The sequence below is a fragment of the Globicephala melas genome, chromosome 16 (genome assembly GCF_963455315.2).
Source record: "Globicephala melas chromosome 16, mGloMel1.2, whole genome shotgun sequence".
Classification (NCBI taxonomy): Eukaryota; Metazoa; Chordata; class Mammalia; order Artiodactyla; family Delphinidae; genus Globicephala; species Globicephala melas.
The window spans coordinates 32,871,436-32,886,966 of record NC_083329.1 but is presented as its reverse complement, the minus strand read 5'-3'; the positions used below and the strand labels follow the sequence as shown (position 1 = coordinate 32,886,966).

Below are 15,531 nucleotides of genomic sequence, written 5' to 3'. Positions count from 1 at the left end.
TTTAATTTTTAAAAATTACATATATTTAATGTATACAACATGCTGTTTTGATATACATATGTAGTAAAATGATTACTACAGTCATTAATTAACATTAACCTTTTTGTGTGTGTGTGGTGAGAACACCTGAGATCCACTCTTTTAGCAAATTTTTCAGTATATAATAAGGATTAAAATGACTTCATGTGCTATTTGTCTAAAAGTTTAAGGCATTTCCACACGACCCCAACTTTTTGTCCTTAGTACAGCAGTCAAGGATGACTTTAAGTGCTACTGGATCTACGAAGTATGTGTGGGAATTACATAATACACATTATTTTGGGAACATGATAACGTGTATCAGTGAACAGATAAAGGCAGTGACTCAGTGATGTAAATATGCCACTGGGTCCCCACCAGTCCAAGGGCAGGCCACCAGTGTACCAAAATCAGGGGCAGGTTAAGTGGGATTAAAATGACAAATGGCCCACTTACTCTTCCTTCTTCCTGGTCAATCCAGACCAGGTTAAAAATAACCTGTATCCAGACAATTTGGTGCAGAGATTATGCCCAAGGGGCTGCTGTGCACTGTCTCAAGTAAGACATTAATTTTGATCTAGACAAGCTTTCTTTTTGTTCATTATAGTGTCCAACAGCCATTTCTTCCTTCTATCAATTTAAAAATATAGCTGCTATTATGAACTCATTATTTTAACAAATATTACAACTTGCTTTTCTACTACTTATATCTGCTGTGTACAATACCATTTTTCTCGTCATGGAAGCTGTTATAAAAAGATGACTTAGGGCTTCCCTGGTGGCGCAGTGGTTGAGAGTCCGCCTGCCGATGCAGGGGACGCGGGTTCGTGCCCCGGTCCGGGCAGATCCCACATGCCGCGGAGCGGCTGGGCCCGTGAGCCATGGCCGCTGAGCCTGCGCGTCCGGAGCCTGTGCTCCGCAACGGGAGAGGCCACAACAGTGAGAGGCCCGCGTACTGCAAAAAAAAACACACAAAAAAAACCATGACTTAAATGGAGGTTTGTATTATGTATACAGTAACACATAATTCTAGTCTACTTCTTGCTAATATTTCAATCTCCTGGAATGACAGAGCTGTATTTGGTCTTGGGTTTGCAATTCTATTTTTACCTGGGGATGACCTCAAAACTTTATATAACAGTAATACTGATATATAATAAATAATTTAAGTATATTTTGTAGCAACTTATAGTTCTGAAATGCATTCCGTTATCTCATTTGCATCAACATTCCATAAATATTTATTGATCACAGACTGAGTGCTAGGCAGTTAGCAGGGCAGCTGTTATTATCCCCATTTGATATAACAAATACAGATGTTAAGTGAGGTGTTCAGGATTACACAACTACCAAGTGGGGAAGCTGGGAGCTGAACCTGAGCTCCTTGCTGAGAGACAGTGTGGTGCCCTGCTGCACTGGTTTAAATATCTGCTCTGCTGTGTACTAGCTGTTTAACCTTGAGCAATTACCTAACCTCTCTATGCTGTGGTTTGTTGTGCAATTAAGAGTGTTCATAGAGCACTAACAACAGTGCCCGGGAAGTAGTAAGCATTAGGTGAGTGTTTACTATTATTATTTGGTCCTTGACCCAGTATTCTTTTCTACATTATGCTGCCTGTATCTCCACATAGGTGAATAGACTGTTTCCTCCTTTCCAGTGGAATTTTTCTGTATTTCATAACTGTTAACTTCATTTGGCAAAACTCACTATACATTTGTCCTTTGGCCTGTATTCCTAAAATGGTGTTTTTGGAATATCATACCTTTTAAAAAACACTCCCAGATTTACACTCTCATTTTCTAGAACACTAAAAATAGAGGCTGATTCATGTATGAAGAGATTATTAGTGGGAAACTCTTTGAAGAAAGGTATAGTTAAGTCTTTGTAAAATATAATCGCAAGACATCATTTTAAGAACAGCTTGGAAGAATTTACTTTTTCCTATGTGTATGTGAGTACTATTGTAATCTGCAGCTTCTGAAAGTTTTCCAGCAGTTTCTGTAGTCACTCTGAAATTATCTAGTAAATAATTCAACATGTCTAACAATCGGATAAATACCAGATATGCTTTATTAAGGCTCCTCAATTACTACAGAAAATTTTAAATCAATTGTTTTTGTTGAAATGGTCCTGGAAGAAAACACTTATTTCCTCCAAAATCTTATACATTGATTACCTGAATATTTGCTAATGATACCCGTTTTTATAGTTTAAATTACCTTACTCAAAGTACAGTAGAGGGGTAACCTAATCCAAGAGAGAAAACTGAAAGCAAAAAAAGTGAAAGACCTAGTTGTTGTTCTTTCTATAATAGGATAACCTATGTTATTAAGCATTGTTTGGTTTGTATGTTGAATCAAAGGCAAATTAATGATGGCACTTTATTGTGAATTTTCATCTTACAGAGTTTAAACATCTTCCAGAACCTAAATAAACGCCAGTTTGAAACAGTTATTCATTTGTTTGAAGTTGCAATAATAGCAACTGACCTGGCTTTATATTTCAAGTAAGTACAGAACTCCCTTGTACTCTGTGTGGTTCTGCCTTCTGTAAATGGTCCGTTGCCTTAAAGTTAAAAGGTATTTATTTATACACACAGTTCTTTTCTTTTTGTATTATCAATAGAATACCCTTAAGATGCCTGATAATGAATTTACTAGACATCTGGAAACATATTTTAAAAATCTAAGACGCTAATATTAGTTTATTTGAAGAAATTTGAATTAAAGAATATGCAGCAAGGTAGGTGCGCTGCCAGAAGAGCGACGCTACAAAACCTTACGAGGTGACTTTTGTCCTGGTGAATTCATCGTAGTCCACAATCTGGTATTCAGAGCTGCAGCCTCAGACATTTGCTCCTGCCAGAGTCCGAGAGTTGAAAAATCTTGGTGATACTGATGCACATTAACAAACTCAAAAAATGCTGACTTATATACAGCAGAGCACTAACCCTATTTATAATAATAATAATGATTACCAAGGAGGCCAGATACTCCAAGCTTCCGCACAATTTCTTGTCGGTGAATTATAAAGTTTAAAATGTATTAGAACAAGGTGAACTAGTTATAGGATCTAAGTATTTAACAACTTGGATGGGCAGTATTAAATTGTGCCTCTCTGATCCTTCTTCATTAAAAATTTATGTTAAATAGTTCAAACATGAAGACAGATATTTAGAAATATATAACTGATATCCGAATAGCTATAGCTCAGATTCAACAAATGCTAAGATTTTGTCTTACATCTTTCTTTTTTTAAGGGGAAAAAGTGATGCAATTGAGGCATCCCATGCCCACTCTATAATGAAAACCCTCTCCCCTTCTCCTTCGTAGATACCACCATCCTGATATTGCTGTGTATTCATCCTTCCTATTCATGTTTTTATATGGCATTAAGTGTGTTTAAAATTTTTCCATAAATGGTATCATACCGTGTATACCTTTCTGCAGCTTGTTTTCACACAATGTTTTGAAGATTTAGCTTGGTGGTAAATGGAAATCCAGTTCATTCTTTTTATTTTTTATTTTTTTGCGGTACGCGGACCTCTCACTGCTGTGGCCTCTCCCGTTGCGGAGCAGAGGCTCCGGACGCGCAGGCTCAGCGGCCATGGCTCACGGGCCCAGCTGCTCCGCAGCATGTGGGATCTTCCCGGACCGGTGCACGAACCCGTGTCCCCTGCATCGGCAGGTGGACTCTCAACCACTGCGCCACCAGGGAAGCCCTAGTTCATTCTTTTTAAATGTATATTCACCTGTGTGAATATACCATAATTTAGCCATTCTTCTATTCATGGACATTTAGATTATTTCCAATTTTTCATCACTGCCTACATTGTATATCCTTGTATATATATGAGAGTTTCTGTAAAGTACATATCTAGAAATGGGATTGTTGTAGGGTTTGCATATTTTAAATTTTATACCACATTGCAAATCTATTGCACTCCTGAGTAGGTATGCCAATTTAAACTCCCACCAGCAGCATACAGGAGTCCCTGTTATCCCGTATCTGGACTCTTCTTGATCTGGGCTTACTTAAATCTATTTATTTTGAGTGTGAGATGGTATTTTATCGTTCACACTTGTATTTTCATATCTTTTCATATATTTTGGCTTCTAATTTTTTGTTGGTTTTATGCATTACAGTGTTTCATCACAGCCTATGGCCTTTTATGTTATCTTTTTTTGTCACATGTAACTCTTAGTTTTAATGTATTCAAACTTAACAGTTTTTTTTCCCTTTCTGGCTGGTGCTTTTTCTGTCTTAAACCCTTTCTATGTCAAAGTTACACAGCCATTCCCTGTTCCGCTCCCCTTGCCCCTTTGATCCACTACATGGACATTTGATGAAAACTGGGAACATAAAACCTGAAAAGCATGCATTAAAGACACTTTATCTCTGGTCTTATATGCTAAAATTGTTGCACAGCTGTATCTTTTTTAGGAAGAGAACTATGTTTCAAAAAATTGTTGATGCCTGTGAAAAAATGGAAACTGAAGAAGAGGCCATCAAATACGTAACCATTGATCCAACCAAAAAAGAGATCATCATGTGAGTAGTCAGAATTTTATTTCTCTTTTGGCAAAAATAACTTGTTTTATATTTCTATTTTAACACTTTTTGTTTTCTTTTAAAGGGCAATGATGATGACTGCCTGTGACCTGTCAGCTATAACCAAGCCCTGGGAGGTACAAAGTCAGGCGAGTAGTTCCCCTTTTCTTTCGCATACTCGGGCTCTGTCTAGGTCCCATGTGAAAGAGAACATGAAGGTATCAGGCAACCTCAGAATTTACTGATAGCTATCAGTTATATGACTATATATTTTGTAAGCAATTATCTTCATCACCCTGGTCTTGTCCTCTGAAACAATAGGTTTATAATTTACAAAGAAGAAAAAGGAATTTAAGAAGTTAAGACAAAAGTACAATGTTCCCTGTTGGGTTTCTGTTAGTGCAGAAAAGCAAACAGCTTTCAAGAGCTCACAAATGTCAGTGGGACAATAGGTCATTTGGTCAGGCCCAGAACAAGGCAAATAGACGGAACCTTAGAAAGAAAATGCTTTCTGAAAAGAATTCCTTTATCACTGGACTGGCTGTAAGAAGTTTATATACAATTATTCAGGGAGTGTCTGCATTTTTAATAGAGGAGATAAAGGACGAGACAAGGATGAATCATTAGTGCCTTCATCTGTCAAGGGTGGCTTTGCACTTACAGTCTCCTCTTCAGTGTGCTGTCAGTTACCAGATGGCACTATCTGCGAGGTCATATTTAAGGGCGTCTTCCAAGGAAGTTCTTCCCCAACCTTGGGGAGTGAGAGTGGGAGCCATTCATTTACCACTTGGTTTCTTACTAATCGATGAAAGAAGCTTCTCTTTCTCCCTCAGTTAATTCACAGGGAAAACCCTAAGCAGAAGAGGCCAGAATTCACTGGGTTTGACTATAAATGTGGATTTTATTTGTAAAGACAGAATAATCGGAGCCATCAACCCCCAAGCCAAACACTTGTGCTCCTTCTGCACTGACTGCCTGCTCTTCCTTCTCTATTCTTTGTCGACATCATCACCCACGCCAGAACCTGGGGTCTTGCTTGAGTCCATCTCCCTCATTTCAAAACCATTCCTGTCCATCACTCTTGCTACCATCTTAGTTAATACTTTCCCTCTTTCATCAGAACTATGGTGGCAGCCTCCTAAGTGATCCTCTCTTATCATGAACTCTCCAACCTTCCTCTGAGCTGCTGCTGGGACTGCTTATAAATAGACCTCTGCTTGGCCACAGCATTGCTTAAAAGCCTTCTAAACTCCCCAGTGCTGGAGGTTTTCAACCTTTTTTAAAGAAAGAAGCAAAGTCTATTTTTCTCACACAAAAAGTTGTACAAAGATCACTTTATAAAAGAGAAAAAAGTAAAGTTACTTTCGCTTAAATTTCTCTTGGCATCTATTTTTGTGCCACTCATGCACTTTGGAGGGACCCTGTGGCTCAAGAATGAGAACTACTGGCCCAGAGAATCAGGTTAAACTTCCCAGCAGAGCTTACATGGCCTGTCATTACCTGTCCTTAACTCCTACTCCCCAGTTTCTTTCTTTTCACTTTCCCATGTCACCGCCTCACACTCTAAGCTCCTACTCACACAAGAGCTGGATGTTGGGGACTCCCTGGTGGCACAGTGGTTGACAATCCACCTGCCAATGTAGGGGACATGGGTTCGAGCCCTGGTCGGGGAAGATCCCACATGCCGCGGAGCAACAAAGCGCCACAACTACTGAGCCTGTAAGCCAAAACCACTGAAGCCCGTGCGCCTAGAGCCTGTGCTTTGCAACAGGAGAGGCCACCGCAATGAGAAGCCCACGCACCACAACGAAGAGTAGCCCCCACTCGCCGCAACTAGAGAAAGCCTGCGCACAGCAACGAAGACCCAACGCAGCCAAAAATAACTTAAAAAAAAAAAAGCTGGATGTTGAATTTTATCTGTACATAGTCTTCCCCCTCTTCTTTATCGGCAAACTACTAGTAATCCTTGATGATACAGCATAAATGCAACCTCCCTTATCTTTCTCCCTTCTCCTTGATCCACAGCAGTTCATACTGTTACTATTAATTATAGCACTTACCACATTGTTTACATGACTGTCTTCATTAGACTGTGAGCATCTTAAAGGTCACATGTTACTCCTCTTTGTAAGCCTGGCTCATGCCAATGTAAAGGCAGCTAGCAGGTGTTCAATAAACCAGATAAATACTGGTTTTTAAAAAACTATAAATGAACCCTCAAATATCCTCACACCATAATCAGGTGAAGTTGTTCTAAACTGTGCACGTATGTGCACAAACACACATGCAGATACATGCTAGATGCTAAGAGATAAGCAGGACAAGAGGATCTGGGAAGCTTTAGAGCATGAAGCAGAATGTAATGGAATTACAATCTCCCATCTCCCCTTTTTATTGTTGAGAGGTGGTGGCAATAGCAAATAGGAGACAGGCACTCCTAGAATAAGTCTACCACAGTGAAGTAGGAAGAGAAATACCCTTTTCCCATTTAAATATAATCTGTAAATGACATCCTTTTAAAACCAAAGAGCACATGGTATGACAACACCTCAAGCATTAATTATAAATTTTATCCTTAAATGTCACAATAAAATGCAAACAAGTCACTTTCATGAATTATGTCCTTCTTTTCAGGTAGCACTTCTGGTTGCAAATGAATTTTGGGAACAAGGAGATCTGGAGAGAACAGTGCTGCAGCAACAACCAATTGTAAAGACCTTGACATAAAAATGCACTACTTATTTAAAATTATCAATACAAATCAGTCTTTTTCACTGAACCTCAGAAAAAGATCTTTAAAGAATTTATTTCTCTTTCTAGCCTATGATGGACAGAAACAAAAAGGATGAACTACCTAAACTTCAAGTTGGATTTATTGACTTTGTTTGTACTTTTGTATATAAGGTAAGTAAACAAATTGATTATCTGAGTGAAATATGTCATCTTCTGGATGAGAATTTTTCTTTCAAACTGTAACCGAAATCAAAGCCATCCTCAAGGAAAGTCATTAGGGGTGTCCTTGTTTCTCCAAGGTAGTTGGAGGTATTACCTTAACCTCTCATTCAGGGGTGGAAATGAAAGGTGAGAGAACTCAGATGTAAGCAAATGGAACAGACTTAGGCAGGAAGGAAAACAGCTACCTTTCCCACTTCTGAGGCACTGAGTTAATCTCATCCTAGCAGCTCTGAGTGCTGTAATAATTCCTTAGGGCTCCTTCTCTGCACATGAAAAGTACTAAAAATGAACTATATAAGAAGTTTCTGACCTAAAATTCTATCTAGGAGTTCTCACGGTTTCACAAAGAAATCATACCTATGCTGAATGGTCTTCAAAATAACAGAGTGGAATGGAAGTCCCTAGCTGATGAGTATGATGCAAAGATGAAGGTAACTGAAGAGAAGAAAAAGCAGGAAGAAGGAAATACAACTGAAAAAGGTCAGATGGAATCTGTTTTGACTTCTTGTAAAGTAGCTGAAAGTCAGGCGGAGCTTAATCTCACGACAAGAGCATAAAAAGTAAATGCAAACAGGAAATTTGCCTTACTGCACACAGACTGGTAATTAGAAGAAGTTGATTAGTGGTTTTCAGGGTTTTTTATCCCGCTCAAACAAGATCTTACTTTGTAATTCCAGATGGAATTCATTGGTCCAGTTGAAGTAGGGGTTAGGTTTCTTCATCCACTCTAGAATATGGCTCTTGAGGTACCTCTGCAGAATACTGAGTTTTTAGAAATAATATGAAAACCATACAATCAGTGGGATCAATCAGGATTAGGTGAGAAAATAATTTTAGTCCTAACATTATGCATTAGCTGTGAGACTTTAGGCATCTTGCTTAACCTGTCTGAGCTTAATGTTCCTCTCCATATAATGAGAAGGTTTTACAGATCTCCAGCCTCACTTCCAGACCTAAGGAAGCCCGAGATGTAAAGCTGGTCAGCTGATTGGGGTGACTTGACCGGTACCCCGAGACTTTGCCTATGCTTCAGATGTCTCTACTTAGTGCTGTTTATCCTGATGAAATTTCTATTCCTAAAGTCACTCAGTTAGGTTGAAGATAATCTTCAGAAAGCCTCTGTTAAGATGCTTAGGATCACCTATTAGTTCATCAGATGCCTCAAACGTCATCTGGAAAGTGGAATACTAATATCATGATTTTATATTTTGTCTTAAGAGCTCAACACTCAAGGTTTTGTAAGAAATTCTTTTTGTTTAACAAAGAAATCATCTCTATCTGGAAAGGCCCTGTAAAAAAAAGATGCAACATTCTTTTTAGATGGTTCTTATATTTAGTGGTATTTTAAAGAATTCATAGAGGGAGAAAGCATTTTGCTTAAAGGGTTAAGGATATCCTTCAACAGAATAAAAACAGGAGTTACTGACTCTGGGATATATATCCATTTACATATTTATTGGGTGTGTAGTCTGTACGATGGGGTCCTTATCTCCTAGAGCTTACCACCTGGTGGGGGAGCTAGACAAACTATCAAATGAACAATTGATTATCTAACTATAAGTATCGGAGGAAGCATGAGGTATGTACCTGAGGCATCTGGGAAGACTTTCCTAAAGGATGCTTATGCTAACCGGGAAGGCTTTCTTAAAGGATGCTTATGCTAAACGTAAGACTACGTAATCTTTGCCTAAGCAGAGAAAGGAGGAGGAGTTGGAGAGGAAAGAACAGAATGTGCACAAAGGCCTTGAAGTGGAAATAAGCTTGGTGCAATTAAAGAACTTAAAAACTGGTGTAGCTGGAGTCTAGAGAGCTACAAAGGTGGGCAAAGTGCCAGATGAAGCTGGGAATGCAGGCAGCTCTGCCAGACAGTGTGTTGCCTTGAAGGCCTTGCTAAGGATTTGTCCTCCAGAGAGCACTGGGAAATCCTTAAAGGGATTTAAACAGGAAAGAGAGAACATCTGATTTGCACTTCAAAAAGGTAACAAAAATGGTCATTTTTACTGGGCAAGTGAAAAGAAAAGGTATTTCTTAGTACAGTTCATCTTTACCTCAATTTTATGATGAACAGGTTATCAAGCCCTTTAAGTGGCTCCTAACTTTTTTTTTTTAGTTTTCAGTATATTGGATATGGATCTTCTATCCTTATTTACATAAAAAATTACTTCCAAATTTTTTTCCTACTACACTGAGAAGTCTCTGTATACTAATATTATTTTATCTCCAGGCAACAAGCTTTGTGCTTGGCACAAAGCAACAACTCAGATTCCCGGACTGCACAGTTCAGTGGTTCTTCTGTGAAACTGAGACGTTAACTGGCTAATCATTTATTAGATTTTATTTTCTAAATGGACTAATTCTGAATATGAATTCAAGTTTTTAAATGGTCAAACCCTTAGTACTTGCTGTAGGTTAAAACTATGAAGTAGGCTATAAAGTTACACTAATATTAGGAAAAAACACTGTATATCCACTGACTCCCAATAATACTGCTTTTCTCCTTTTTACTAGCTGCAGAAGATTCAGGAGGTGGTGGTGATGACAAGAAGTCCAAAACATGTCTAATGCTATAATACAGTCCAACTGGTCTAAATTTCAAATACTGTTTCTACATTTGAAGACAACGAGAAAACATTCAAAAGAACATCATCAAATTTCATTCATCAAACCATCAAGTAACAGAGTAAGAGAATCTTCAGAAAAGCTACCCTGTGACTAGCATGAGAAAATATACTGCTAGCCTAAAAGTCCTGAGGGTAAAATAAAGTTCAACAGAAGTGCAAAATAAGACAAAAATAAGTGCATTTTTGGTGCCAATTTGTTTTAAATTAAAAATAATATAATCCTGAAATTAGTCACCAATTTTTTTTTTTCTTAAAGATTCTTATTAACTGTATTCATTTACTAGGGCTACTTACAGCAAAATGCCCCAGACTGGGTGGCTTAAACAACAGAAATTTATTTTCTCACAATTCTGGAGACTAGAAGTCCAAGATTAAGGTGCTGGCAGGGTTGGTTTCTTGTGATGCCTCTCTCCTTGGCTTGTCAATGGCCATCTTCTTTCTCCTTGTGATGCCTCTCTCCTTGGCTTGTCAATGGCCATCTTCTTTCTCCCTGTGTCTTCAACTGGTCTTCAGTCTTCCCTCTTGTGGGTCTGCGTCCTCATTCTTCTTATAAGGACACCACTCATATAGGATTAGGACCCACTCATATGACCTCATTTTACCTTAACTACCTCTTTAAATGCGCTATCTACAAATACAGCTGCATTCTAAGGTACCGTGGTCAGGATTTCAACATAGGAATTTCAAATGGGACACAATTCAACCCAGAACATTAATAATAATGATTCACACCTCACATCCCTTCCTGAATCAAAAGTCTCTCGTCAACATGTCTTAATGTAAGAGTAAATAGAGTATAGAATGTGTAACGTATGTAAGTACTATATAAGAAACAAAGAAAAAGGATGTTAAATGTTATTCCATCTGAAATGCTTCTTTCCTCCACTTTTTACCCTTGATACTAGTAAAGACCACACCACTTGTAGCAGCTTAAAAGTACATCGTCATCCTACACCCATCCTTTCCCCCAAGTCTGAAATCAATTATTTTATGTGTAACTAAGAATACATTCTTACATTCAGAACTATTCTTCTCACTGAAAGAATTATCAATTTATAAGACATTACCTGGATAATCCCAATGCAAGTTAAATCAGCTAATAAATATTATGCATTATTAAGAAGCATGTGATTTGATTATGCAAAAACTACTATCAAAAACAGTTCAGAAGGACTTTTAACAGAGATTACTTTTAAAAATGATTACTAGGGGGCTTCCCTGGTGGCGCAGTGGTTGAGAGTCTGCCTGCTGATGCAGGGGACACGGGTTCATGCCCCGGTCCGGGAAGATCCCACATGCCGCGGAGCGGCTGGGCCCATGAGCCATGGCTGCTGAGCCTGTGCTCCGCAAAGCGAGAGGCCACAACAGTGAGAGGCCCGTGTACCGCAAAAAAAAAAAAAAAAAAAAAAAAAAAATTACTAGGACTGTCTACCAGGAATTCTAAATACTGACTTGTCAAGAGAAACTAATCAACTACTTCTACTACATGGTACACATCTGTACATCAGAGAAGATTTCTTTCTTATCTGTAATGACCAAATTATAAAACAGACCAAATATTTATACCACAGATTTCCTTGTAAAACATATCTAAATTATAATGAATTGGTCTCTGAACCTCAAATGTTTTGTTATAGAGAAGACAGTGTTCAGTTTTAAGCAGTTGAGAAATAAATCACCATTTGTTATATTTTTACAAGTAAGTTACTTTAGAATTATAAGATTCTTCCTCTCACATTAGAATACAAGGTTCACGAGAGGAAAGATTTTTTGCCTCTTTTTGTCTGCTTTGTTCACATTGCTATGCTCACACTTAGAGTAGTGCCTGGCACAAGGTAGGCACTCAGTAAACATGAATGAATAATATTTTGAATAAATATTGTAACAAACAGATATAAATGAAGAGTGCCTGGAAGTTAATAAAATATCTTTAGGGAGAAAAAAACTCAATATATACACCCAAATGATCGTTGTCTATATGTTATCACCTTTGGTGATATATGTACATCTTATTTTCATTGCTTAAAATAATTTTGAAACCACACTTCTAGGATTATTTTAGAAACTATATAAGAAACCCTCTTCCTTTAAGCCTTATATAATTTTAGACCCCAAAATATCACTCAGCTCAAACAACTTCCTCTCCTCATTCACTAGAAAACGAACTGAGGGGCAGAGATGAGGAGGTCTGCAAAAATAGGAACTTTGCTTAAGAGCAAGTATAAGCAAGCATAACTTTATATCCCAAACCTATGGTCCGCTGAACACCACTGACTACACTACAGCCAAGATTAAGATAGGTCTGCTGGAGAATTAATGTTTAAACTCTAGATAATAGACAATCAGCAAGGGCCTACTATATAGTACAGGGAAATCTACTCAATATTCTGTAATAACCTATGTGGGGGAAGAATCTGAAGAAGAATGGATATATGTATATGTATAACTGAATCACTCAGCTGTACACCTGAAACTAACACAGTGCTGTAAGTCAACTATACTCTAATATAAAATAAAAATTAAATTAAAAGAAATCTTTAAACGCATCATCTTGAGGCCTTTTCAAAGACTCCTTTAAAATATGACTCCCATTATCTGCCATTGTGTATGAATGGATTAAACACTGATTACATATAATGATCTAAATTTATAAATGAACTTAATGTCCATAAACCATACTTGCAATACCAAATATATGGATCTATTTTAAAAGGGTCTTTAAATATTCTTCCTAGTCACTGTTTAGTTTTGCAGGAATTTTATTTTCTGATGACCAATAAACTATTTTTATCATAAAATGTTTTAGCTTCATATATTCTATTACTAATATCAGTTTTGCTGCTGGACATTTCAATACTTTCCTCAGAAATCAAGATTCTTTTTCACTAAAAGCTGTGAGCTGAAAACGACAAAACAAAATTGTTCACTTATCTGTTGGTTAATAAACCAACACTGATTTACTGTTTTCTGATGGTTTAGAAATGACTGCATAATTATTTCCTAGATACTTTTGTAGCACAGTGTCTCACACATAACAGAAGCATGATATTTAATGAATAACAATTGTTTAATAAAAAGATAATCTCTGACACTATTTAAAAATAAGATACTATAATTGCCTATTTTACAGTTTAATGCCAATCATTCCATGTTTAAATGTCATTTAAAATAGCATATCTTCAACAAAATAATTGGAATGGTACAATCATTTTTTACAGGTCCTCTCTTACTCACCAAATCATGCATCTTCTCCTCTATTCATCTCTTGGCTGTTTATAAAAATGGGTCTGACCTTTTGAAAAAAAAATCAATATATCCTTTTGAAAATTTGATGAAAACTATGGACACTTTCCCCAAAACACACACATAATTACAGAAGTTTACACATAGATTCTAGGAGTGTTTAGATTTCCTGAAGCACATCCATTGACTCTTGTGGGTATGAACCCCAAATTAAGAAGTTACATTTTGGACTTCCCTGGTGGCACAGTGGTTAAGAATCCCCCTGCCAATGCAGGGGACATGGGTTCAATCCCTGCTCCAGGAAGATCGCACGTGCCACGGAGCAACTAAGCCCATGCTCCACAACTACTGAGCCTGCTCTCTAGAGCCTGCGAGCCACAGCTACTGAGACCAAGTGCCACAACTACTAAAGCCCGTGCACCTAGAGCCCATGCTCCACAACGAGAAGCCACTGCAGTGAGAAGCCCGCGCGCCGCAACGAAGAGTAGCCCCTGCTCACCGCAACTAGAGAAAGCCCACGTGCAGCAACAAAGACCCAATGCAGCCAAAAATAAATAAATTTATAAAAAAAAAGTTACATTTTACAATATATCTCTGCATATAAATATATCCATATCTGTATGACTGTATCTGAGACAAGCTCTATGCACACAGTATTCAGTTAAATTATGTTACTGTATAATCTCTGCTAAGAGTCAAGTTTCATGAACACATCTGCTGTTTTAGACTACTGGAATCTCATTTGGCCCCCTGTGGTATTAATTTAGTTTATAATAAATTACCCATACACTGGGGAATCAAATTTGATTAATAACAAACTCCGTTAAGTGGTAGAGGTGAGATGGAAGCAAGAGAAATGTAAGGAAAAAAGGAAAAGGCAGCTAATGACAAACTAGGTACTCAAAAGAGGGGTACTCGAAGACATACTTAATCTACTTTGTAATTTTGTGAAACCCCAATAATCCTAAAAGTTTAAGCTGAGGCAAGGGAACATAAATGTGAATCAGTGGGGGAAAAAAAAACCCTACAAAAATATAGGCACAATGGATCTCTGTACTAGAGGATGTACTAGGTCCATACTTTAGGAGCTACAGATGGAACAGAGTTGTAGATAAACAACTGAAAAGATATACAGGGAAAAGTGCCTCCAATAAAACTGAAAAACTTCCAAAGCATCTGACATCCTGAGAGTAGCTGGATTTTTATTTCCAAAGACAAACCACTCAAGTTGCAACTTGTAGACAAAATTTTGTGAAGAGTTTCAAAGTACACTTTCACATTAAGGAATGTACGCATCCCTCTTCCATCTCACAGAAATAAACCTTGAAAATATTCATCAAATTCTTCTTCCCTATTTAAAAGAAAAAGTATACAATTTGATTAAAATCAAGAATTAGAGAAGAAAATTACTAGGTGACACATTATATGAGATTAATAAAAATATTTTAATCCAACATATTTGCTGATTCTTTTGTATAGCAATATATTTCATGACTCAGGTATCAAATAATTCTTGGTTACCCCAAAGATGTTAAAAAAAATAAATAATAATGCAAAAAAAATAATAATTCTTGGCTTTTAAAATAATCATAACTATACCAAGACTGATTAAATTGAAAATGCTGTATATGTTGGCACGTCTCCCTAAATGTACTTATTACCTAAGATTTTACTTTGAAGTACTTTGTGAAATGTCATTGCTTCTCTTTACTTTTTGGTTAACTTTATAACTTACTCTGTTCATTCTCATTTCAAATTATAGCCTGATCAAAAAATGAATGAAAAAAACTATTTTAAGGAAAAATACAAGTCTTACTCCTAGGAATAGGGACAATCTGCTTAGGCTGCAGATTTTATTACTCTGAGAAGAGTAAATACGTATCTGTAGCAGTGAAGATTATGTCTAAAACAAAGAACAGAACTCTGAAAGGAGATATTACACTATAATGTGTTAAAATATTATGAAAATTGTAAAGTACTAAATAAACATTAGTGCTAGGAGCCACAGTAGTAATAGCACAGGTTTTCAAGTCAGACAGTGTTTTTTAAGTCCTAGCTCTGTCAGTTATTTGCTGAGCAAGCAAGTTATTTAACTTCTCTGGGCTCAGTTTCCTTATCTGTAAAATAAAGAACATCACATTT

General features: G+C 37.2%; 2 protein-coding genes across 10 annotated transcripts in view; one reads left to right on the top strand and one right to left on the bottom strand.

Annotated features, from left to right (window-relative positions):
* PDE6C (phosphodiesterase 6C) overlaps positions 1–11,383 on the top strand; it is a 60,154-nt gene extending 48,771 nt beyond the window's left edge. Inside the window, exons 16-22 of one of the 2 annotated variants that reach the window (XM_030865121.2) lie at positions 2,425–2,525; positions 4,463–4,570; positions 4,656–4,719; positions 7,205–7,279; positions 7,391–7,474; positions 7,852–8,005; positions 10,034–11,383. In XM_030865121.2, the coding sequence (XP_030720981.1) occupies positions 2,425–2,525; positions 4,463–4,570; positions 4,656–4,719; positions 7,205–7,279; positions 7,391–7,474; positions 7,852–8,005; positions 10,034–10,095 (648 nt within the window). In that variant the 3' untranslated portion in view covers positions 10,096–11,383. Of the gene's footprint in view, positions 1–2,424; positions 2,526–4,462; positions 4,571–4,655; positions 4,720–7,204; positions 7,280–7,390; positions 7,475–7,851 lie in introns of both variants that reach the window. The other variant, XM_030865120.2, reaches the window with a different exon arrangement.
* Positions 2,072–15,531, bottom strand: part of LOC115857803 (protein FRA10AC1) — a 62,026-nt gene continuing 48,566 nt past the window's right edge. For 5 of the 8 annotated variants that reach the window (XM_060286288.2, XM_070043876.1, XM_060286290.2 and 2 more), the window contains one exon: positions 2,072–14,740. In XM_060286288.2, the coding sequence (XP_060142271.1) occupies positions 14,698–14,740 (43 nt within the window). In that variant the 3' untranslated portion in view covers positions 2,072–14,697. The remainder of the gene's footprint in view (positions 14,741–15,531) is intronic. The other 3 variants (XR_009559322.2, XR_009559320.2, XR_009559321.2) reach the window with 3 other exon arrangements.